The sequence below is a fragment of the Condylura cristata genome, unplaced genomic scaffold, assembly GCF_000260355.1.
Source record: "Condylura cristata isolate star-nosed mole 26May11 unplaced genomic scaffold, ConCri1.0 scaffold00017, whole genome shotgun sequence".
Classification (NCBI taxonomy): Eukaryota; Metazoa; Chordata; class Mammalia; order Eulipotyphla; family Talpidae; genus Condylura; species Condylura cristata.
Window position 1 is genome coordinate 25,268,273 of NW_004567118.1, and position 23,692 is coordinate 25,291,964.

Consider the following 23,692-nt stretch of genomic DNA (forward strand, 5'->3'; position numbering starts at 1 on the left):
GAAATTAACTGGATCTGAAAATCCAAATGTGGATTTTTGTTGCTTTGGGCTGAAAAGGAAGACACTCACTTTCCTCCTACCAACCCCAAATGCTGATATGCGATCAGAAAGTGACACCCTCTGAAATAATTATCCTTTTCTTACTATGGAAAGGTCTAGCCACCCACTGGAACCTTAGCACAAGTCACAGAGTATGATTTGGACACACTGAAATAAGTGAAGGCTTCAGGCTTCGCCGTTAGGTCAAATTTCTGAATGTGGTATAATTAATAAACTTTACTACATACCAGCCACCTCCCCTGCAAGTTAGGGAGGAGAATTTTCTACTTTCTGTCCCAGTGAAATATGAGGAGGATAAAAGATCATACTGAATAACAGGTCTCCAAGAGTATAATTCTTGGTATGAACTCAGATGCTCTCAAAATAGTAGTAAACAATCATTCCAAAATGTATTAAGTTAAAAAAATATAATTTTTCATCCCTTGACTCTATGACAGAATGTTGAAATGAAGAACATGGATGTTGTACTAGAAGATTCTTAATTTTCTACAAGAATACAAGTGGGAAAAAAAAAAAAAAATCCAGGGACTGTGTAGTGCTAGCAATGTCCGGAAGAGGGAGCTCCCGAACAGCTGGCAGGCACATTCTGACTGGGCGGCATTCCCATTTTAACCACAAAATATACATCTGAAAGTGGCCTAAAATTTGTTCTTCTCTGACTCAGCGCATCCCACCATGTAATTAAATTTTCTCAAGGAGGCTATTTCTTAAAGAATGAGTAATGAACACATGTATTCCCTTGTGTTTGTTGGTCCAGTTCTCCCTGGCAATTAATCGATTAATATTCCATTTAATTAATCAGTCTTCAGCATTGGGAGATCAACTCTGCTCTGCCTTGCTCCAACTCAGCTTCTGTTCCCCCCTTATCCTAAAACTTGATGTCTCTGGAGGAAGACAAGAGCTGCTACATTGAGTCTAGCAGTTGGGTCAGGGGCCAAGGAATTTTCTATGTTGCTTTAGCCCCAGGCACTCAGAGCATTCCAGAAGGCACTGAAGTTTTGTTTCCTATGCGGAATGGCATGGCCAACAGAGGAGCACATTGATCTTTCTAAAGCAGAGAGGTACTCAGAATCCAGTGATTTGAGGCCTCGTCATAGATGTGATGATAGCTTAGTGTCATACAAGAGGGAATGGAGTGGTCTGTGGCTACAGAATGTGACTTCCCAAGGGCAATTCTGGCTTTAAACTGCCACAATCAATTTGCCTGTCTTGCCTTGGAGTTCAAATTCCAGACTGCCAAAGAAGACAGTTCTCTCAAACTTTATAAACCTCCTCCCCTGCCCAGTAATTTATACCTCCTGACTCTTTGCAATTTTATGCTAATTAGCAACTTCTCTTCCATTTGCTATCTAACTCCGGCTCATCCTTCGAGACTGGCCTAAATCGTGGCTCACCTAGGACACTTCTAACTCACAGTGATGCCTCAAGTCTGTGACTTATTTATCTTACAGCTGTCTGATAACGGTCATGCCATTGTAAATTACACTAAGAGTAAGGGAGACTGAAATCCAAACGCCGTTCTACTTCTCTGACTATTGGCCTCAATGAAGGACATACTTGCCTGCGGAAGAGGAACCTGTTTTTGTATTGTGATAAAATACAAGTAACATAACAATTACCAAACCAACCTTTTAAAGTATACAGCTCAGTGGCATTTAGTACGTTCATAATGTGATGTCACAACTATCTAGTTCTGGAACTTTCTCATCACCCCAAAAGGAAATCTTTTTCCCCTTCAGCAGTCACTCCCCATTCTCTCCTTCATCCAGTCCCTGGAAACCATTAATCTGTTTCCTGTCTCTATGGATCTGCATATTCTAGACATTTCAAATAAATGGAATTGGTATCACGTAGCCTTTTGAGTGGGCTTCCTTCACTCAACAAAATATTTCCCAGGTTTAATCACTTTGTAGCATGCATCAGTACTTCATTCCTTTTTATGGCTGGAATAATATTCCATTGGTTATGGCATATGTTTATGCATTCATTATAAATGGACAATTGGGTTAGTTCCAACTTTGCCTATAGTGCTATTATGAATGTTACTATAAAAGTTTTTATTTGAACACCTATTTTTAATTTTTCCTTTTAATTTAGGGGTGACTGATATTTAACTGGGAATTTTTAGGCATTGCCTAGTCAGAAGGGATATTGTTTCTTACATGAAGCAGCCCAGCTTTGTATCAAACCTGCCCTTCAATGAAATGGCCCTGACCTTCCTCTAGACTCCTGTCATGTACAATGAGGCTAAAGGTTTTGTTCATTTGTAGTAATCAAAACTTGAATATGTTGGAAGAAGTAGTAATATACCTTCTCTTTGTACACAGCATTGGAAATCAGGTGAATTATCACCTCCTCCTTCCTTCTACAATGATTAAAATTCGCCCGTAGTCACATCATTTCAGAGTGTTGAGTACACCGCAAGCGAGGCTTAAACTATGGCAGTTTACTGAGGGGGTTAATTTTACAGGGGGTTAATTTTCCCATCCACTTAGAACAAGAAAACCACATTTGTATCTATGTTGTGGAAGCATGCCGTGACTTTCACACGGACTCTTAATTTACAACAGAAAAAAAACATTTCAGAAGATAGATATCTCAGTGCTGATTGAATAGTGACCCTGGAGCTCAGAAATCATGCCCCAGATCAATTAGAAGTGATTTGAGAGGAAATATTACAAAGAAGGTCAGGCACCTACCAGAAGTTCATTGAGGAGAGAGTATTCTGTGAATTGTCAGTCATAACTCTGAGAAAGTGAAACAAAATGCGTGCCACATGCCATAGCTATTTATCTATTGTGAATGTGACCTATCTCCTTATCTACATTTCTAAAGGGAGATAGCTTGAGTGAGACAGGTTTTACATGATGCAAGGTCCCTTGCCTAAAATCCAACTGTTCTGCACTTGTGTGGTGGCATTCATAAATCCTGTACATATAATGATTACCTATGCCTACCTCTAGGATGAGCTTATTAAGTCTTTTATGACAGGAACATGCTGGCTAAGCTGTGAGCCCAAAGAAACGCCAACACAGAAGCTTCTCCTCAGAAAGCTCCACAGTATGTGGCCTCTAGCTCAGAATCTTGGGCCAGGTACATGGGTGGCCCCGCTCCACTCCTGCCTTGCAATGCTCCTGGCGGACTAAAACAAGTTGCCAGGCCTCATTCAGAAGGGTCTGCAGAGCTGGCTCTCTTCGCTGAGAGCCCTGGGCAGGCTTTTGGAGACCAGCATCTCAGTACCTTTACAGCAGCATGCGCTGGGATAGGGGTGCTGAGGGGGCCCAGGCTCTGCTTCCCCGTGTCTGACTGGTTGCCAAGCTGCGAGCTTGAGTCATTCCTCTCATTTTCTGAGCTGGAAGTAAGGTCCTGAAAGTCAAAGATTCACAGTATTAGTATGCAGGGTCAAAACAGTGTGATACAGAGTCTCTCTCACATGTGGTGCCTTTCTTAATTCTGGTTTCGTATCCCAGTATGTCAACTACTTCCCCCAAGAGGAGACAAACATAATTTGTCAAGCAGTTGAGGACACGTCTGAGAGAGAAAGGGGCATTAGCAATAATTATTCCGGAGGACAGGTGAAAGACTGGCCTGGTGTAGGCAAACTGGGACATCTGTCACCTGTGTAAGGGTTCGATTTGTGACAAGGTCCTCCTGTTGGACTTGACAATGGGATTGAAAAGAAAGAAAGAGGGAGGAACGGATGTAGAACATGTGAGAATGAAGGACAACAAAGTCATACGAAAGGTTGTTTGCCTTGGAGGTAAAGTGTATGTTTCTGTGTATTTAGATGTGTATGTGTGTATTAGTATGTGTGCAAACACATGCACACACATATATAGGAATCTCTGCGTCTGTGCATAAATATCTGTGCCTGCAAATCACTGGGTATGCAAACATGTGTGAGGCACATGTGTGTGTACATGCATGCATATGTACCTGTAGTGTCTCTATGTGTGTGTCAGAACATGCAGGTATGTGTGAGTTTATGTGTATATGTGGTTATGTAGAGGTGTGTCTATTTGTATATGTCCATGTGGGTCTGGGTATATGTGAGTATATAAACATATATGCACATGTGTAGATCCTGGCATACGTGTATGTGTGTATGCACTGGTCTCTTGTTGGAATACACATGTGTATATTTGTAGGCACGTGTCCCGTGCCTATACATTTCTGTGTGGTATGTGTATAGATGCACGTGTAATACATGTATGTGTGTGGATCTGTGTGTGTTTGTGTGTGTGCGATGGAAAACCTTCAAGAAAAGCTCATTTCTGTTTGTAGAGGACTCTGAAAAAGGATGAGTTATCTTTCACCCTCTTCTACATCCCAGTGCTATGATTTGACTCAGAAGAGCAGGAGCTACTGATGACCTCCCCCTGGAGTTTCTAGTCCTTTCTTGACCCCTAGCACCTGTCAAAGGTCTGTAGACTCTTTCTTAGAACCTCAGAGTCCTCATTTTTCAAATGGGCCTGCTGGCTGAAACTGTTCTATTTGCCAGGCGCACTCAGTGCTTATATTTTTCCCCCTGCTCCTAGAGGTAAGCAGAACAGACCTGGTCTTTCCCTTAAACCATCCTTGAATCAGAAGCTGATTCTGTCAAAATAATGAAGACCAATGGCCTGATATACTCTTTGATGTTATCAAAGAAATTTGGCTGCAAAGACCAGCTGTGGCATGCAGGGGAAGGAGAACTGTTTTGGTTAGAGACATTTTGCACAATGATCATGCATGAATATTCCCACTCTGCTTTCTGTCCGTCCACCCCCCCTTCCCTTCCATTCTGCTTTTTGCTCTGATGGAGGTAAAAGGTAAGGCAATAACCACTGCAAGGGCCATTTTGGGAGCCAGGGCTGTGGGTAATAACTATTATAACTGTCCCTGACACCTGACTGGTGCTTCGTGGTATCAGAAATGTTTTTACATATAATATCTGATATCAGACCACCCAATAATTTCTGCGAAGCCAGAAGAGGAAACTTCCTGAGGGCCCCTCCAGAGCAGGGGTAGGGGGAAGAGACCTCAAGGCCACATGGTGCATGTCCTTCCCCGTCCTGTGTCGACACCCACACTACTCTCAGGAGTTCTGTGTACACCACTGTGTGAAGCAGAGGACACCCCCATCCTGCCTGTGTGTGGCTTCTAGAAGTGAATCTGAAGGAGTGGTGGGGGATATCTCTGTAGCCTCCATGGGACACATAGCTCTTCAGCCTCACAAGCCTGTGTTCCCTCTGTGTCAGAAACACATCAGCAATACCTACCAGGAGGGATCGGGGGCGGGGGTGGGGGAAAACGCTCGTGACAGCCTAGCTGTCCCTGGCACAGCCTGAGTGTTTAATACGTGTCAGCAACTGTTGCTAATCATCACTACAGTATTTTCAATATGCATCCCTCACGTTTGAGAGTTTGTGGACATTACAGAAAGAGGTGAATGCTGTGCTTGGGTGGGGGCTGAGGTGGCCTCGCAGTGGCTGGACAGGTAGAAGCCAGTCTGAGGTAGAATCCACGTGGATGTCCCTGCTGTTTGGCCAGTGGGCAGCCCCATCTCCCCTCCTCAGGGTAGGGGGAGACTCTGGGCTTTGAAATTAGTTCCACAGTTCCACTGTGGTCCTTTCTATCAGGGAGATTGTTGGTGAGTCAGCTATTCTCAGTGACACTCGTTGCCTTGTCTATAAAAATGGAGATAAAATGTATCTCCTTGGCAGAGCAGATGCTTAAAAATAAGCCAAAGAGAACATTCCTGGGCACTGTCATTCCATGTTTTCTGGACACCCCTGATCCTAAACACAGATCCCTGGAACCAACAGGATCTCTTCAGATATGCTACCGGAGACACCTCTGGGATCTCTAGAATCACTGGGGGTAGTGTTGGCTTTGACTGTGAAGCAATGACAGTCTGAGATGTGGTCCGGTTACCTGGATTGTCCCCAAGGGACCTGTGAGAGGGGTCTCTGTAGCTTTAGTGTCTTGGGGGGATGCTGCTGAGCCCTGTGGGTCTTCGTTTCTAGTCTGATCTGGAGAAAGCCCATCGCTGCTGTCCTCTTCAAAGGCAAATGCATCCGCTGACTTGGAGAAGCTCACCTGGTTACCTGGGGAGTGAAGTCCAGGCACTGGTCAGTGGTGTGAGCACAGCAAAGAGCTCTCGGCAGTGTGGCCATGTTTCACCCCAACAGAAGCACTTTCTGCTGCCCCACGTCAGTTTCCAGTTCACGTAAGAGTGCAGATAAATTTTAAATGATCTGGTTTCTCATACTTACTCTGTGTGTAAGTGTGTGTGTTTCTGTGTGGTGCGCTGGGCAGGAAAGGAGTGACAGATTAAATGTCTGTTGTCACTGGTTTAACTTTATTTTCAGGCTTATCCATTCTTCTGACTTTGCTAGGTGAACCCATATCTTTTTTAAAAGAGGTCAGAGAAGATGAAGGAAATAAAAGGGCTGCTGGATCCAGAATGAGGCCCAAGCAAAACACAACAGGGGAAGGCCTCATCTCCCCAGGTTTTACGACGAGGGATATAATTGAGATGACAGCTTTCCATTTGCATCGTGTCCAAATATAAAGCAGGACACATAACACACAATGTTTAGCAAACTTTGTTAATAGGAATAAGCTACGGCAGCTACTAAGTTTGAATTCCTAAATGTCAGTATTAGCTAATGTCACCAGAGTGTCCCTAAGCCTCATTCAACTAATGCATATCTGTTTATAAAAGTCATAAATGTGTCTAAGAGATTTCAGCATGCTTTTTATTTTATATTATTTGGATTTTCTTTTTATCCCTCATATCTTTGTGTCTATTTTGGAAATCCTCAATGCCTCACACAGATATTTTGCCTCAGCAGACAGCATGGTCTTTGGAGGGGACCAGATACACTAGCTGGGGGAGAGGGGTTATCAGACCAGATGGAACTGTAATGACATCCTTATATGTCCCTTGTTTTTTAATGGCCCAATTTCATCTGGTTTATTATCCAACTGCACAGTACAAAATGTGCTGAGGCCACATAGCTCTTCTGACCCGATTCCAGGCACGGCTCTCCGAAAGGAATTTAGGTATTATCAGGAAGTTTTCCAGCCCACTATTCTGCAATCACACTTGACAAGAACTTTTGCCTCCTGCTTTGTGCAGATAAGGGAAAGGAGCTTTCACCGTGGTGATTGGAAAAGCAGTGAGGAGCTGGAAGTAATGGAACAAATGTGGCTTTGGGCTTGTCATCGCTGCCACTGCTGGCATCTGTCATGGACCCTCACTCAGACATCCAGTGTCAAATCAGGAAAGAGGCCAGACAAGGACGGAGCAGTAGAAACTCCAGGTGCTGACCCATTGGGCTTCCTGCTAACCTGGAAGGGCCTGGGGACAAGCATTTCTGCTCCATGGCGTCAAGGATCATTGATGAAAAGTTGTTACTGCTTTTCTGTAATTATAAAATTCATATATACTTAAATAACCTATACCTTACAAAAATGTCCAACACTAACCCTACTTCCTGCTAATGGTTTGTTGTCTCTTTCAGATTCAGTTCTAGGCACAGAGCAAGACATACATAAACGCATTTGAAATGAATTTCATACAGATCAGACTGAGTGAAATACATTTACTTTTTTTTCTACAATATTTCTTGGAGATCTTTTCTTGGGAATACAGAGATCTTTCTCAATTAAAAAAATTTGTTAACAACTATACAGTATTCCATTGTTTATAGGAACTTTAATTTGTCAACTTTTATTTTTTTAAGACATACTTCTTAAACTATACAAATTTGAAGTAGTAAAGTACAGAGAATTATATAAAACATCTGTGCACATGTCACCCCAAATAAATAAAAGCTAGTGTTTTCTGATGTTTGTGTCAGAAACCTATTCACCTTTTAATAAGGTATTTCAGTGGAGATTTGAAAAATGTCCACTTTTCTTTGAGACCAGGGCTCATGCTATCCCCATTCAATATTCTGATCTCCTATTTGAATAGTCCAGAATTTGCCCACACCATTCCCTTCTCTCTCTTACATCAATCCCAGGCCCTAAAAACAAGCCTCTGTTTGTCATTTTTATGCAATGTGAAATAATCTGTAGATCACTGTTTTTTTTCTCAAGGAGATCATTGGCCTGTGATCTCCCCAGGTAGAAGATTCAGTAGCCTCTATGAATAAGCTTCCATTTAGAATCCAACATTTGTTTACTTTAGAAGTCATGTTTTCCTTGAAATTTCAAGACCTAACTCCATTTGTGGAATGAAAGACATTGTGTCTTTTGAAAGGACTACGTGTATTAATGAGGGTCAAGTGGACATGAGAATGGGGTGGGTGGGTAGGGGCTGAGTTTTTTCTACCCCAGAAATCTCAGCATTCCTTAGGATTTCTTTACATTTCTCAGAGAACCCTTGCAGGGTTGCCTCTTGGGGCAATGCTCTCCATCTAAGAGGTGCTGTATTCCTTTCCGGTACCCCTTCTCCTTCCGTCTCCTCCCAGACCCATAGGTTTAGTATCACATCCCAAATGTGTACCTTTTAGAGGGAATTGCCAAATTGCAAAGTTGGACACAGGCAAAAATGTTATGAGAAGAGGGGAGAGAGAATGGAATCTCATCCCCCAACAGCCTCACTTTAATTGTTTAAAGGGAGCGATAGCCAATGACAAAAGCAGTAACCTGTATAAGTAGCTCACGTAATAGCAGTAGCAGTAACAAGAAAATTCAACTTTTGCTGAGATTTATAATGGTCCAACCGGTTATTCAGGGGGTACATTTTCTCATCTCTGCTTTGTGGGCGAGGACTTTACAAGGTCCAGTCCACAGTTATTTAAGGCTTTGGGCTGAGAATGGGGGAAAGAGCAGCCTTGGGTCTCTCTCTCTCTCTTTTTTTTCCTCCACACACTAAAGACATCTCACAGAAGCAGGTGATTTGGGGGAGGGTAATTAAGGTGACTTAATTGGACCTCATCACAGAGAAGACTTGAAAGGACTGCAGTATCCATGTTGTAAACAATTGACATACCCTTTGCACTTCTCATTTGGGGACCTCAGGTTGAGGTACTAGAAAGATGTGAAAGTCTAGAAGCAGAATATCTGGAATAAAGGAGAAGGTCATCAACCCATTCTCCCCAGCACCAGATGACACATTTGTCAGCTATTTTTCTCACTGCTTTCACACAACAGAGACTAGCGAGAGCATATCAGAGAGGAAATGGAGACAGTGCGGAGAGCCAAGAGAAGAAGTGATCAATATTTCTCCAGGAGACACACAGTACCTGTCCAGGGACTAGACTGGTTAGTGAGTGCTGTTGGTGGTTAGACAAAGGGGACAACAAGGGAGAGCTGTCTAAGAGGAAGAGGAGGGGTTGAAAGAAGCCTGAAGATCAACTGAAGGAGATAGAGAGCTTTTTGATGGTAATGGGAAGAGCAGAAGGGAAATAATAGCTCCTCGGTGATTAGCAGAGATGGGGGGGGGGGGAAGGAGGGGAGACACAAATTCTCCCAGTCAGGAGAGAGGATTATTTTTGGAGCCAATCCCCAAAGATATGCACCTTCAAAGAGTTTTTACACTATCAATAAACATCAATTGTTTAAATAAATTTAAAAAGCCAAATCAATAGGCACTGGGGTTCAGGAATCTATTGGGCTTGTTCTGTTTCTTGATTCTACTTCTGAGTGGCAGTGTGACTGTTGGCAAGTTTTTCAGCTTCCTGACCTCAGTTTCCCCATCTAGAAAATGGGAATAACCATAATAGCTCCCTCCAGGATTTACAGGATAAAATAACATAAGTAGAGTAGCCTGTCCCTGATGCACACGTGTTCAATAATTTCTAGCTGTTGTTAATATTATTTGTTTAAGGCGTCACTGCTTATCTCAAGTTTGCCATTATCAAAAATAAAAAAGACCACCCAGGAGGACAATTTTATCCTGTGGTTAGTTTTGTACAAGTCAGCACAACTCAAGACCCAGGAAAATGGGTTTGTCAAGAGAGGTTCATTCTAGGAAAGCAAAGACAGATCTTCCCCAGAGCAGAAGTGTCACTGGAAAGGCTCTGTTACTCCCTGGTTCAAGCCTGGCTCATGTGGAGAAAGACAAAGGTCACCTTATCTGTCTGCCTCTAGAACAACCCAGCCTATCGGCTCTGTGTGGTGACCCTGGGCCTCTGTTCCAATCTCCCACGGCGCGAGGCTCCCTGGGAGCTGTTGGAGTGCAGTGTGCTGGCTATTGTCCCTGTAGACCCGTCAGGCGTGTGATGACAAGGACCTGCTTTGGGAAGTCCTGACATCATCCTCCGGCTATGCCCACAGGGCTGGCTCTGGGCACTGGCCCTTGGGGATCTTGGCCTGAGCTTTCCCTCTCCCTCTTGGAAGTGATTAGATGAATGAGTCAGTTGTACTTTCCTCTGAATAAACATTTAAAATTCCAAGATTAAAGCTAGATAGTTGGAGTCCTAGTTACCTTTCTGCTCTGAGCCACACCAGGGGCTGGCAGCCACTAACAGGAATGTGAAAATGGACCTTGCTTATCTACGGAGCTTGAACACTGCAGGAGAGCTATTTTAATTCATGGTCATCCTCCTGGAAGAGACCGAAGCAAAACCCATTTCCTAAGGAAGAAGATGTTCCATGGGAAAGGAGCTGGTGTTAAAATGTTGCTCTCGACTGAAGATATTTCAATACCCTAATGCCTCTGTCAGTAGCAGGTGCACCTGCTTTTATCTCTGAGCACCTGGTCTTTACTGTCTGCGTTACCTTCTCATTATATGAGCCCCTTTTCTCTCCTTGAATCCTCAGGCCCTAGCCCCACTGCCTAACTTGGAAGATATAAATCTATGTAGCTTTATGTCCATATGTCTATAATCTATAGACAGACAGCTCCTTATTTTGCCTCACTGACCTTCAAATCTACATCCAAGCAGATTTTTCCCTATGTATGTGATTAAATTTGTTCTTTTCTTCTCAATCTGTCTGATGAATTGGATTCCTTGACTAGCTCAAGAGGTGTTAGGAGGGGGAAATTTTCTCTTGGTCTTTACAGCAACAGTTAAAGTATAGTCAGCTTTGGAGGCTCATTCTGTAGGGACAGACATGACTATCTGAAGTGTAAGGACCCTCCCACTTCTCCTGCGTGGGACCTCACTCTATCATAAGCCCTGTGGCTCGTGGGGACCACTCCCCAGCTGCGGCCTCACTGGGGCACACCCCATTCACCTCTCAATTATGTGTGCAGTCACTGTAGAAGGGGCAAAATCATCCCCTTTTATAATAAATCAATAATCTACTAAGTAAATGATTTCCTGAGTTTTGTGAGCTGCTCTAGCAAAGTGAACCTGTGGAGGTTGTCCTAAGACCTCTGATTTCCAGTCAGTTGTTTAGAAGTATGAGTAACAACCTGGACTTGAAAGTGGTATTTGAAGGCCAAGAGGGGGCCATGGCAATCTCCAGTCTGTCAGAGAAGAGGTAACAATGTGGGCTTGTGACGGGCATTTGAAGCAGAGGTGGTCTTGTGGGGCTGACCCCTTATCCTGTAAGATCGGATTCTATCTTCAAGAAGACAGTATCAGAATTCAGTATAGCTGGTGTCTTTTTTTATGGGAACACCCCCACCACCCCACACATTGGAACTGGATGTTCAGAACCCTTTAGTGGTTTTCTGGAAAAGCAGGGATTCAGATGTATGATCCTGTGGGATGTGACCATGAGGCCCAAGTCTGCTCTGTGTTAGCCAAGTCAGAAATCACGTTCTTTCTTCACACGATGTCATCTGATGACTTCTAATTTATACAGCTGGAATCTGTAAAATCCTTCCTGACTCAGAAAATATATAACCTTGCAGGGTGGAAGTGGATTGTTAATTCCCCAAGGAAATGAAAGTATGTGGGGTAGGGAAGACTTGCTGGGGTCATTCTGCTGACTGCAAGAAGACTGACATCTGGGAATGAAGAAAAATACCAAGGTGGGGGCAATTCTCTGTCAAAAATACCCTGTGTGGGGAGAGAGGTTCTAGATTATTCTGTCAGAGTTGGAGAAGAACTGGTCTCTAATAAAACTTGGAGAGGGAAAACCATGATGGAGTATTCTGCTCAGAGCTTAGCACAAACAGAAACACAGCTGCAGAGAAAACTGCAAAATGTAAACACATCTGGAAAGGCACGTGGGGAGAGATGGAGAAAGCACAGACATGAAGAAAAGGAGCCACAGTAAGTCACAGCCCTGAGTAAACCACAACCACTTCCCCAAGGGAAGACGATCTCAGTAAGTGACAGAAGGGCTGGCTAGATCCACATCACACTGGAAGGCTTAAAGCACTCTCGGCTTCTGGTCTCTGAGCAACCCCCTGTGTATCTGTGACATTTCACGTGAGGCCTTTATCTTGTCCATAAACACTCTCAAGCCCATTAACAGATGACGGTTAGAGTCTGATGTGTGGTTGGTAACACCACCCTATGACTGATACCTGCTGCTCAACTTCGTTGAGTAGATCATTTAATACCCCCTGCCTCTTTCTTTTGCCAAATCTCTATTTTTCACAGATTTCCTGCCTCTACCTTAAATATTATGGCTAAACAGCCTCAGGGTAGTCTTCTTCATTGCTGTTGTTTTTTCGTTGTTGTTGTTTTGTTTTTTAATATCCTCTGCTTCCCCCAGTTACTCTTTACTGGACATTGCTGATTCCTTGTATGCTATACTACTTCTATTTTTACAGTACTTATAACCTTTATAACCTTTCATTATGATATGCAATTATTTATTGTGCTTTTGTCTGTCTCCCAACTAGAATATAAGCTCTATTAAAGCAAAACACTTAGTTTTGTTCACTGAGCGATCACAAGCATTTAGAATAGTATCTGATGCCTAGGAGATACTCCAGAATTGAATAAGGTATGAAATTTATCTAGTTCAATAGTTTAGTGTGCAGCTACACTAAAGTTTCAACTCTGTTACTTTAGAGCAACATTCTTTTCTGAATTCCAGTTCAATAGAACATTCACTGCTTACTCAATCCCTGTCCTTGGATTTCCTGTGGGTCTTTTACATGCAATAGTTGGAAACAAAAAATGATCACCTCTACTCAATTCTGTTCTTCACTCACGGTCATTGTCTAATGAACAGCTTCCTGTTCCCTAGTTGCTCAGGAAAGACCTAGCTATCATCTTAGGCCCCTCCCTTTGTTCCCATGGACATCTATTTCGCTAATCAGCTAATCATACCAAGTCAACTACCTCTCATAGACTCATTTTTTCATACTCTCAGCCATGACACTTTGTCAAACTTTCATCCAACAAGTCTATCAGCCCCCTGATGGAGTCCTTTGATTTCTTTCGGTTTCCCTTGAGTCCACCTCACATGGCAACGAGAGGGATTTTTCCACTAGTAAAATCTTCACCACGCTCCCTCACAAACATAGCGCTGGCTCCCAAAGGTGCTCCACTGCTATTACTATTATTACTATACCACTGTTATTAAGTCTGTTATTCCTTGTTGGAGAATTAGAAAAGTGCTTAAGTTCCTTAAGTGATGAGAGAAGTTCAAATTTCTTTACTGCTTTAAAGACACCATTGAACATGCCTTTATTAATCTGACCTTGCTTTTATCTACTCCTCTCATAGGAATTATTGCTCAAGAAAAATAAGCATGTCCTCCGTGTTTCTTTTCTGGCAAAAGTGTAATGTTTGGGAGGTTAGAAATGGGACTATTTACATATTGTCAGTGTCTAAATTATTTACACAATTTTTAAAATTAAATCCACCTTTAAAAAAGGCCTACTAGAGAGCTACAAGTTAGCAATAATTGATGTGACCTGGCCTTAAAAAAACCTTGAAAATAGAAGAAGACTTGAATAGGTAGAGATACTATACTTCTGTCTCAGAAGAATTAATGTGCTATGAATGTGTGAATTTACCATAAATTAAATTATGAATTAACTGCCACACAAACAAAACTCCAACAGTATTGACACTAACATATAATGATTCTAAATTTTACCCTCCATATACTTGTGAAAATAGCTAAGAAACATTAGAAAAATCAGACCAATGAAAGAACTAAGATAGGTACTAGATAGATACACAGATACTAAGATAAATTGTAATAGACATCAATACAATTGTGGAAAAAGCAAAATAAGGCCTGTCTCTTAAACCATGCACTCCAATAATTCTTAATGTACTAAGTATTGAAATATGAAAATATAGTATTTTTGTTAAAGTATCATTATAATAGTGTAATATAATGTTGGAAAACAGTTTAGGTGAGTTGCTCTGTAGGAAGTGTTCTCAATAAATAACAAATTGAGAAACCACAAAGTAAAAGATTAATAGGTTTAACCATACAGAAATGAAAAACCACAATATGTTAAAACACTGTACACCAAATCAAAAGGCAAGCTGGTAAAAGGATGTGCAAACCCTAGGCCAGACCCAGAGTTATTCTTTACCTCGAGTAAATAGCTTTTACAATGATGCAGGGGAGAAAATGTCCAGCAGGAAAAAAGAGAAGCAGTCATGAATTTTAAAGGACACATAACCACATGAAAAAAATATATAATCTCACTAGAAGTTCAAGAATGCAAATTGAAGCAAGATCTTTTGCCTAGCATATAAGAATCAATTATGATTCCATGAACTTGCATGCATGGAAATGTCTACGGAATCTTGCAGCTGTTCTAAGACACGAAAGCAATGCCCACTGGAGGTGTCCCTGGCCTCGATGGTACCAGAGTAAAGACGGAGCTAGTGTCCTGCTGAGAGGCCTAGGCCAAGTTCAAGGGCATGGCACTGAGTGTGCAGGGAGAGAGCAAAAAAGAGGAAGGGTCATGAAGGATCATTCAGGAAGTGCTGATGGGGAGCACATTGACGCTTTCTCAGTTGCTATTTTCATATTTTCAGGTTCCAAAGACAAAATTCATGGGAACTACAAAGAGCATGTGAGACCAAGATTTTAGAATATGGATAATAAGTTTGATTATTTTAATAATGTGCATAATGCCTTTTTACATACTTTTTGACAATGTGCCACACTTTACATATAAATTACTTATTACTGATCTATAATTCTGCTTGAGGGCAGAATTGGCAGAAAGCAAGTGAGCCTTCGGGCATATTACCTTTTCCACTCTTCCTTCTGCCATAGTCTTCCCAGTCAACTCAATATACTCAGCTATTTGGATCCATTTGGATCTATCAATTGTTCAAAAAACATACAAACTGAGTTTATGAAGTTTATGTGAGAATTGATCCTTATGTCTCTTTTTAAGTATTTGTATTTCAGACATGTAGAACACACAAGTGTTGTCAAAAGGTTTACTGCCAAGGGTTTGTGAGTTGGGTTTGGTGGCTTTTGGTATCTCTATTTTGGAGAGGGGTTGTGACAGGGGAAAGCTCGAGTGTAGAGTGGCCACTGGGCTGAGAATTCAGGTCTTTTCACTTAGGTCAGTGCTCTTCTCATACTTCCAGTCCATTCTCTTCCAAAAGAGAAGGGCTAGAAAGGACCATTAGTCTACATGATGAGACCTTCCAGGGGAGATGTTTGAAGGATTCGATCAAGTCAGGGCCTCAACATGTTTTCCTAAAGCAACATTGGCCATTTTAAGCTGACCTTACGGGGTGGGGTGGAGTACCTTCCTTGCTTTCAAGACCTCTGGTTATGGGGACATTCCTGGGACATCAATCCACACACCACTCTCGTCTAGCAAAAGGTCCACATGTTGAGGTACCCTAGCATAGTTCAGATGAAAATGCACACAGTAAACACCCATTTGTTCTACCTTTTATGGCTTCTTTTACAGCAGAATCAACAGGGAGTATGTTCTTCTCCACCAGCTCCAGTGGTCCTGGCCGGAGAGCAATTTTTTCATTGAGGTCATCTGCGAGTCGAGCTCTTTTCAGCTTCATCTGAGCAGTTGGAATGGACCTCTCTGCAGTGGAGGCTAAGAGGTTGAAATGAAATGGACCAGTTCTAGAATTCGATGTGATTCTGTTTTTTATTTTTTATTTTTTTTATTTTTGCTTTTGTAACCAAAACATTGTGTCACATTGTGCTCTACCATCCTAATAATTTTTCTGGGCATTCATCATCATTTCATGTGGATTAGCAGCAAAGACTAGACGCTTCCATATAAAGGCAAATAGAAAGTCAGGCGCACAGAAAAGCTAAGGACATTTGCCCGGTGAGGATTTTTGAAATAATGTGCAATTTGGTGATCCTGCAAGCAAAGCAGTCCAGTGGGCTATGTGGCCTGCTTACCCTAAGCTACAGCTTGCGATGTGGATCCTGCCTGCATATTGCCTGGCATCGGCTAACCCTACAGTAGGTAGTATCTCTATAATTATATATTATGACTTCATAAGACTTGCTGAGATTGTGATACTGATTCAAATGTCCAGGTCAGGTATAAAAGAATAAAAATAGATCAAAAGAGTTACTTAAACGAATGGGGCTTTAAAAATTCAGGCAGTTTCTTATCATTTAGAGGGTGAGAAAGGTCACTTACAGAGCTCTAAATCATCTCTAATGGTCCTTTTTCCCTTAGGCCTTGACTTGGAGGAGAAGTTGGTCAACTAGTCATTGCTAAAAAGCAGAGTCATGCCTTTAGATTCTATATGTGTGTACAGCTTCACTCTTAACTTTGCAAATGTTAAGAGTGTTACAAGGCTCTCAGTCCCACTGTTCCATTATTATCAACCCAGATCTTATATCTGATCTAGAAATTTCCACATAGGACAGGTTTAGGGATATCTAATTGCCACAGTAGGTAATACTTGTTCTGAAGCTGGGTCTGTGGAGCATTTGATGAGGCCAGAAAACATCAACATTGCACAGGCTCTTCTGATCATTTCTGCACACCAGCACAGGGTTCATTTCAGAAAACACTTCCTCTGCATTCCCCAGCAGGAAGCTCCTCTCTATGCAACTGCACCGCACCCGCCACCAAAGCTCCCATAATCCTCCACCACAGCCCACTGGGCCTCTGCCCCCTTTGCTCCCCACTCCTCTCTTTGGCCCTCTTGTACCCTCAAGACATAGTCAGATTTCTGGGGTTTGTTTTGGTTTAATCTATTCCTTGGTTTTATTTCTACATATCTCATATGAGTGAAATCATCTTGTGTTTGTTTCTCCTACTGATATATCTCACTTAGCATAGCATAATCCATCCTAGTTCCATCCATGTTGCTGTAAATAGCAGTATTCCATCTTCTTTTTAAAAATAGAGCTGAGCTGCATTTTACTGTGGATGTATGTCACACCATCTTCTTAATCTACTCACCTATCAGTTTTCTTTGAAAGCCTATTTCTAGTTACTGTGAGTTGTTCAGTCATATGGATGGTTCGTAATTTATTCAACCAACCCCTTAGTGTTGGACAGTTCACTGTTTTCAATGTTTCATTACTTAAATTAATTTCACAAGACATCATTGTGCATAAATTCTTATATATTAAATTTCTTTGGATAAAATACTAGAAATTTACTACGAATTAAAAGATGGACATAATTTTAAGGGATCTGATATATGCTGGACATTGCCTACATGATCATAGAGAGTAAGAAAGTGGTGCAGCTAAGACTGGAACCCAAGTCTGATACCTTCTTAAGCCTATTACACAGCTCCCTAATTTTTGTCTACCTGGCCCAGAAGGTCTGAATGATAGCTGAAATTACCATCTTTTTAAAAGCAGGGAACACATTTTAGAGAACTTGCAAACTGTACAGAGACAAAGAACTCCAGACAGGCACCCCCAGGTTTATGACTTCATGCAGCCTTACCTTGAAGTATGTGCATATTAACCGAGTCAGCACGGTTGGATCTGTTTCTGACCTTACGCTTCAGGTTGTCTTCAGCCTGTAGACACGGCCATAGGAAAAACCCTGCTATCAGTGTCATGCAGTGAATCACCTAGTTTAATCTTAAAGAAACCCCAGTTTTTTTCAAAGGGATATTCTTTTTTCAACAAAGTGAACATGCAAATATCCCTTCTCATCTTCTTTATGATGATGAAGCATTTCCAGAAACCTCTCTGGTAACCCAGGATAGAAAAATAAGATAAAGAGGTAAAGAACTTAGGTCCACTTCAGAACTACAGGCTCAATTTCCTTCAAGGGTCAGGCAGGTACATTAAATATACAGGTATATTAAGTCAAATATAAATGAAACTGATGATACTATAAGTGACAGTCAGTCCCATTCTATTGCATCTTAAAACAGTCACAAAATTAACTGGGATCAGAAATGAAATGTAACCTCAGTCTGCTTAGTATGCCACAATAACATGTCCACCTCGCTTTTTTTTTCACTTGACTTTTATCTTACGATATGTGAAATGTGAAGTCTGCTGACCAGACCGACTACAAGCTTGGAAGACACTTAGAGAGATTTTTCCACTTAGAGAGATTTTTGACTGAACTGATGATCGTGCTACCAGTAGGGATGTTATGGGCTGTGGCAGGGCCACAACCAAACCTCAGGTCCTAAGCTTTAAACTCACTACCTTGGATCTACTGTTTGGGGCTTGAGAGGGTTCTGCATATCACTTCAGTTTGATAAAGGGCAGTTAATTCTCCAGGTAATAAGAACCACAGCCTCTCAAGAGCAACTCTGAAGAGTTGCAGGGAGGGGCTCTTTTCTCTACCCACAAACTAGGCTCATGGGTAGCGTCCTCCGGCAAAGAAATCCCAAGAGAAAGACACCCCCTGTGGCTTTCCTACAGACTGCAGTGCCAGCGCTTCCTAACTAGCATTTATATTAGTGATGAATGTAGGTGGCAGAGATTTGCTATGATGGTATAGGACATAAACTAACGTCCCCTCCTCCACAATGCTGAATAAGCTAGGAGCGGAAATAGAGTAAATTCCGGTTGCCTTCAAATAACTAACTGCAAGTAAAACAAATAAATTTGAAATTCATATACTCTGCCTGATCATTGAATTGAGTTTTTAAAATACTATTTTATTTTCCTAAGGAAAGGCTATGAAAAGTGGGGCAACTTGCAGACCAGCCTTACTCCCATTTTACATCTCTTTGATCTCTACTGTATCCTTGAGTTTCCAAACCACCACCCAACATTAGATAGACTGGGAACATATTTTTTTAAAACAAAAAAAGAACAGCTTTAAGGTTAAGATATTTAAGATATTTGATCTCATCTCCATGGTTTCGGTTCATAAGGGTAAGATTTTACATAGTATGGAGGTAGGATACAAGCAAATTGGTTGAGTTTGTCATAAATATGAGTAACCGATATCTTCAATAATAAAAAATTAAAATAATAAAATATTTTTTTACTTCCTTGACAACTTTCAAAAATAAAACTTAAAAAATAATTCTACTACTTTAAACCAAAGTCTCGCATTGAGAGTAAGATCAGGAACGGCAGTTTGAAAAAAAAAAAAAAATTACCTTGTCACCCTCCAAATGTCTTCTTTGTTCATGGAATTCAGTTGGACTTTTCAGTGCTGAAACAGAAAGATGAAGACATGAACAGAAGTGGGCTTGGGGGGCCCGGCCAGCATCACAGTATTTGCGGGTGTGCTTGCTGAGCTGTGCACAGTATGTATGTGATCACCTTAATTAGGCTACAAGCAATTGAAGAGGAGAGGCCTAGAGGACACCAGCTTCCCTGAAGCCATACGAAACAGAGGGAGAAGGAACTTAGGACTAAAACAAGAGCAGTAGACGCAGAATACGTGGCAGGAAGAGAAGTAGCAGAGATGGCATTCCAACTCCTGAAGAAATGCAGGGGCCCGCAGAAAGTGGGGACACACACAAGGCTCTACTTTGAAGGAGACAGTAGATTGGGGTACAAAGTCATCCCCTGTGACTTTGCTCTACCTTGAGTGCAGAAGTCTGGGTGGAGCTGTGGTCTGCGGGGCAAGGAGTGTCTGATTTGCAGGAAGGGACTTGTGCTTTGTCATGGCCCATCAGGGACAGCCAGCACCAAGGGTGCTGAGTGAGAAGCACAGAATGAGACCCTGAGAGCAGGAAGGGGCCTTGGAGACAGTGAAATACGATTCCAACCCTGAACAAAATGGGGTTCATTTGCCCAGGGTCACAGTTAGGGCTGGGGTACTAGGTCCTTTGACAACCTAACTCCTTTCAAGATGTGACATTGAAAACATTAACAACCAGTAGACCCAGGCACTGGCCTGAGCACACAGCAGCAATGAACAACCTGGACGGGAGTGCCAGCCTCCACTCTTCCCACTAGCCTCTGCTCTTCACAGCACCTCTTCATGGCAATTTAGGACTCAGCAAAGAATAAACCATCCATTCAGTAAAATTCAAATTTTCTTTTCAGTTTTCCAGGTCCCTGAAAAATCTCAATCAAGATTCACAAATTGCATCTGCTACCTGTTGTACTTGCTGCCTCTGTGGGTGACTGAAATAAATTGGCATATTACAACAGTACTCAAAACAAATAATCACTTTTCATTATAAGTGGTGAGGTTGATTAGAGGTTGCAGAGTTGCATGGCCTAATTTTCTGAACTGTGAATCTGGATAGGTCAATGAATTGGGGGATGCAGAATTCTAATGTTACTCTTAAGAAACAGACAGTAACCTAGATATCTATATGTTGGTTGGCATTAAAATTGGGTCCCTGGCCAGATGGTACTTGGGATTGTGTAAGTGTACATGTGTGTACATATGTATACATGTATGCCTCATCTGGCCTTAACAACCTTGTTCTATTTAAGCACAGGTTCCAGATGGGCTTGCTGGGGATCAAGCTGACTCTGGTGTAGTTGCTTGAATATCACCTCTCCATTGCTCTTAATAGCAGCTTCTCTTTGCCACTTTTCATCCCTAACATAGGCTATCTGCAGAACCTGCCACTTCAAACGTCCTGCTCCCTCCATTTCCAACACTCAGTAGCTCTGATAAATCATCAGAGAAATGTGTGGGTTAAGGCCCTGCTCCTGCCTTGCATTTCCTCTGACTTGGGTGGGTGTGGTCACCATCCTTGGTAAGGAGGCCTGGCTTTTGCTGCATTTGATCACAGTTACAATTTATACTGACAGAGTCCTGAAGAGCAACTCTGGTTTCCCTGGCTAACCAGATCCCACAGAGTCTCCCTGGTCTCTAGTGAGCCCTGGTGAATCTGTACAATCTGTTCTGATAGGTCTTCACCTCTATCTTCCTGTCTCGTGTTCACTGGGTGATATATAGTGGTGTGGCTTAATCATTTCCATAATCCAGAGAAGGAATTGATCTTAGTGAGACCTAACTGAGTGGTTAAGAACAAATCGTTTTCCTCAAGAAGCAGCCCTAAGGGAACAGTTTGGACCTATCTTGAAATATCACTTACATTCCACATGCAATTGGTTTTAATTGGGCTTATGACTTTGGAGGAATTTATCTGGTGCTCTTGTCCCTGAGGCGCTTCAATTCTAAGAAACACTGCATTTCCGGTACCTTAGTTTGTAGGACTTTGAGTTATCATTTCTTGGTGTGAATAACTTCCCCATAAAATGATCCATGTGGCCTAGTCTTCCAATGCCAGGAGCACACATATACCTTCTATCACAGAGATGCTATGTCCATTTAGAAAGCCAAGAGGGGTATGAGCTGTATTCTACCACACAGGATCCTCCTTGGGCTTAGGAATGTTATATGGGACCTTGGCTCGAGGTCACACTGTGGAAAATTATTCTGCCACGGCCCTGTGGTTGACATTTGCCTTTTCCATGACTCCAGAGAATGTGGGTTTTAGCAACCTCCCCTGAGGGTCAGCAAAAGCCATAAGGCACAGCCTTCCTCCACAGCCCCCTCAAGTTGACTTGTTGGGAAATTCATAAAGGCCCTCTTTTGCTGCCAGCCAGGGAGTATCAAATGGCAGAAGACTGTATTTAAGGGACACTGACATTTAAGATGGAAAACGATTTTGGACTTCTAAGTTGAAAATAAATAAATGTGATTTCAAATTAAAATATGATTATAAATGCAGTCGGCCACACATCTAACTCATTCCCCCTGGAGGAAGATGAATCGTTTCTCATCAGGGAACTCATGTTCTCGCCTCAGAGTTTAGTTACAGGCGATTCCTATTTCTGTCCCCGCAGTGCCAGCTAATTTGGGTCAGCTATGTGTATAAACATTTGCTTACTTAGAGCTCAGAAAGAGATGTCAAGATAAGGGCAGGCCTCCTGCAGGCCTCTTGCACTCCACTTTACTCTGCGCCTCCACTGGGAGCCCAGAAAAAGGAAAAATCAGTTCAGGAGAGGGGCTTGACACGGTTTGGTATTAGGGGGCAGAGACGCAGCTGTGCCTGCGAACAGCCTCACATCTCCCCCAGGGTCCCTCACAGTCAGGCTTGGGAGACCGACCAGCACCTTTAAGATTATGGGTAAGGACTGAATTAAAGAAGCAGATACTTGGGGGAGCAACTGGAGCAGGGGTTCTCAAAGTGCAGCCCCCACAGTAACATCTTTAGCGCCACCTGCAAACTTGTCAGAATTGTCAGGTCTCAGGCCCACTTCAGACCAACACCTTCCCAGATGCTGGCAGTGGGGCCCACGGATTTGTGTTTGAACAAGCTCTAGCTGACTGGATACATACGTTTGAGAACCACTGCTCCGGAGTTTAGAGGGCCAGTGGTCCTGATCTAGGGTTCTTGGGAGTCTAAGAGATGATAAATGGGGCACGTGGATGCTTGGGGTTGATTTTCGGGATTTCAGAAAGCTGAAGGAGATGTCTGCCCAACAGAGCTGTCACTTTTCATTGCTGCTGCCTGGAATCATGACAATGTGGTTCGGTTATGGTTCTCATCACAAAAGTGCTGGTTTGCAAGTTTATATGCTATTCGTGAATCAAAACAGACAAATGGACTTATAATTCATAGATGTAGGGTTCTTTGGGAAGAAGACAAAATTATTTCTAGTGGAAGATTTATGGCAATGGTGAGTATAATTAAAAAGTCTCAGGTGACTAGAGTTTTGAGAAGTATCCATTTGGGCCCAGTCCTTGCTGTGTCATCTATTTTCAGTATAACCTTGAACAAGTCTGATAATTTTCTGTGTTCTCAGTTCCCCACTTATAAAGCAGTTTTAGTAATGCTTGTCCTCCCTTTGCCTTGCTTTTAAAGACAAATTGAATCATGAATATTTTTCTTCCAAGCAAAGGGGGTATAAGCTATGAGTAAGTGATAACCCTTGGAAATCATATTCTCTTTAGGATGGAAATAAGTTGTTTATTCAGTACCCAAAGGATAATCATAGGAGTCTAAAAATAGTGGCTTTTTCCTAGTGGAACTCTGTAATATTTAAGAACTGCCTTGAACATTAGGACAATTTGAAGAAATTTCTCAAAAGAAGGTGTGCAAAATAAATTCAAAATATTCTGTAATGATTGCTTTACCAGTTTCTAAGGAGCAAGGAACCAGAACATTGAAGGAAAAGTGGGGGTTGGGATGGGAAAGAAAGACGTTAGAATTTTTGACCAAAATTGGTTTGGCAGAAAAATGTGGGGAACCTTTTCCTGTCTCTGAATTTTAGATGTTAGAAGGAAGGGAAGAGGCGGCCAGATTAAGCCCCTGTGCAGTGTTCTGCTCAGACAGCCAACAGGGTGTGTAGGGTGCTGTGGGAGAAGCCAAGTCAGACGAATGCACTGAGAACAGGAAGAAAGACTTTGCCCAGTCAACTGCTCAAAACTACATGAAGCTGCATGTGGTGT

The 23,692-nt window shown here is 42.2% G+C and overlaps 1 protein-coding gene across 1 annotated transcript in view; it reads right to left on the reverse strand.

Moving 5' to 3' along the window:
• The window catches only part of MYOCD (myocardin), a 33,832-nt gene extending 15,965 nt beyond the window's left edge, over positions 1-17,867 (reverse strand). Inside the window, exons 1-4 of the mRNA XM_012726081.1 lie at positions 17,792-17,867; positions 15,794-15,955; positions 5,977-6,149; positions 3,301-3,426 (exon numbers count right to left, since the gene is read on the reverse strand). Coding sequence (XP_012581535.1) covers positions 3,301-3,426; positions 5,977-6,149; positions 15,794-15,955; positions 17,792-17,807 — 477 coding nt within the window. The 5' untranslated portion in view covers positions 17,808-17,867. The remainder of the gene's footprint in view (positions 1-3,300; positions 3,427-5,976; positions 6,150-15,793; positions 15,956-17,791) is intronic.
• Positions 17,868-23,692: the final 5,825 nt, after the last annotated feature.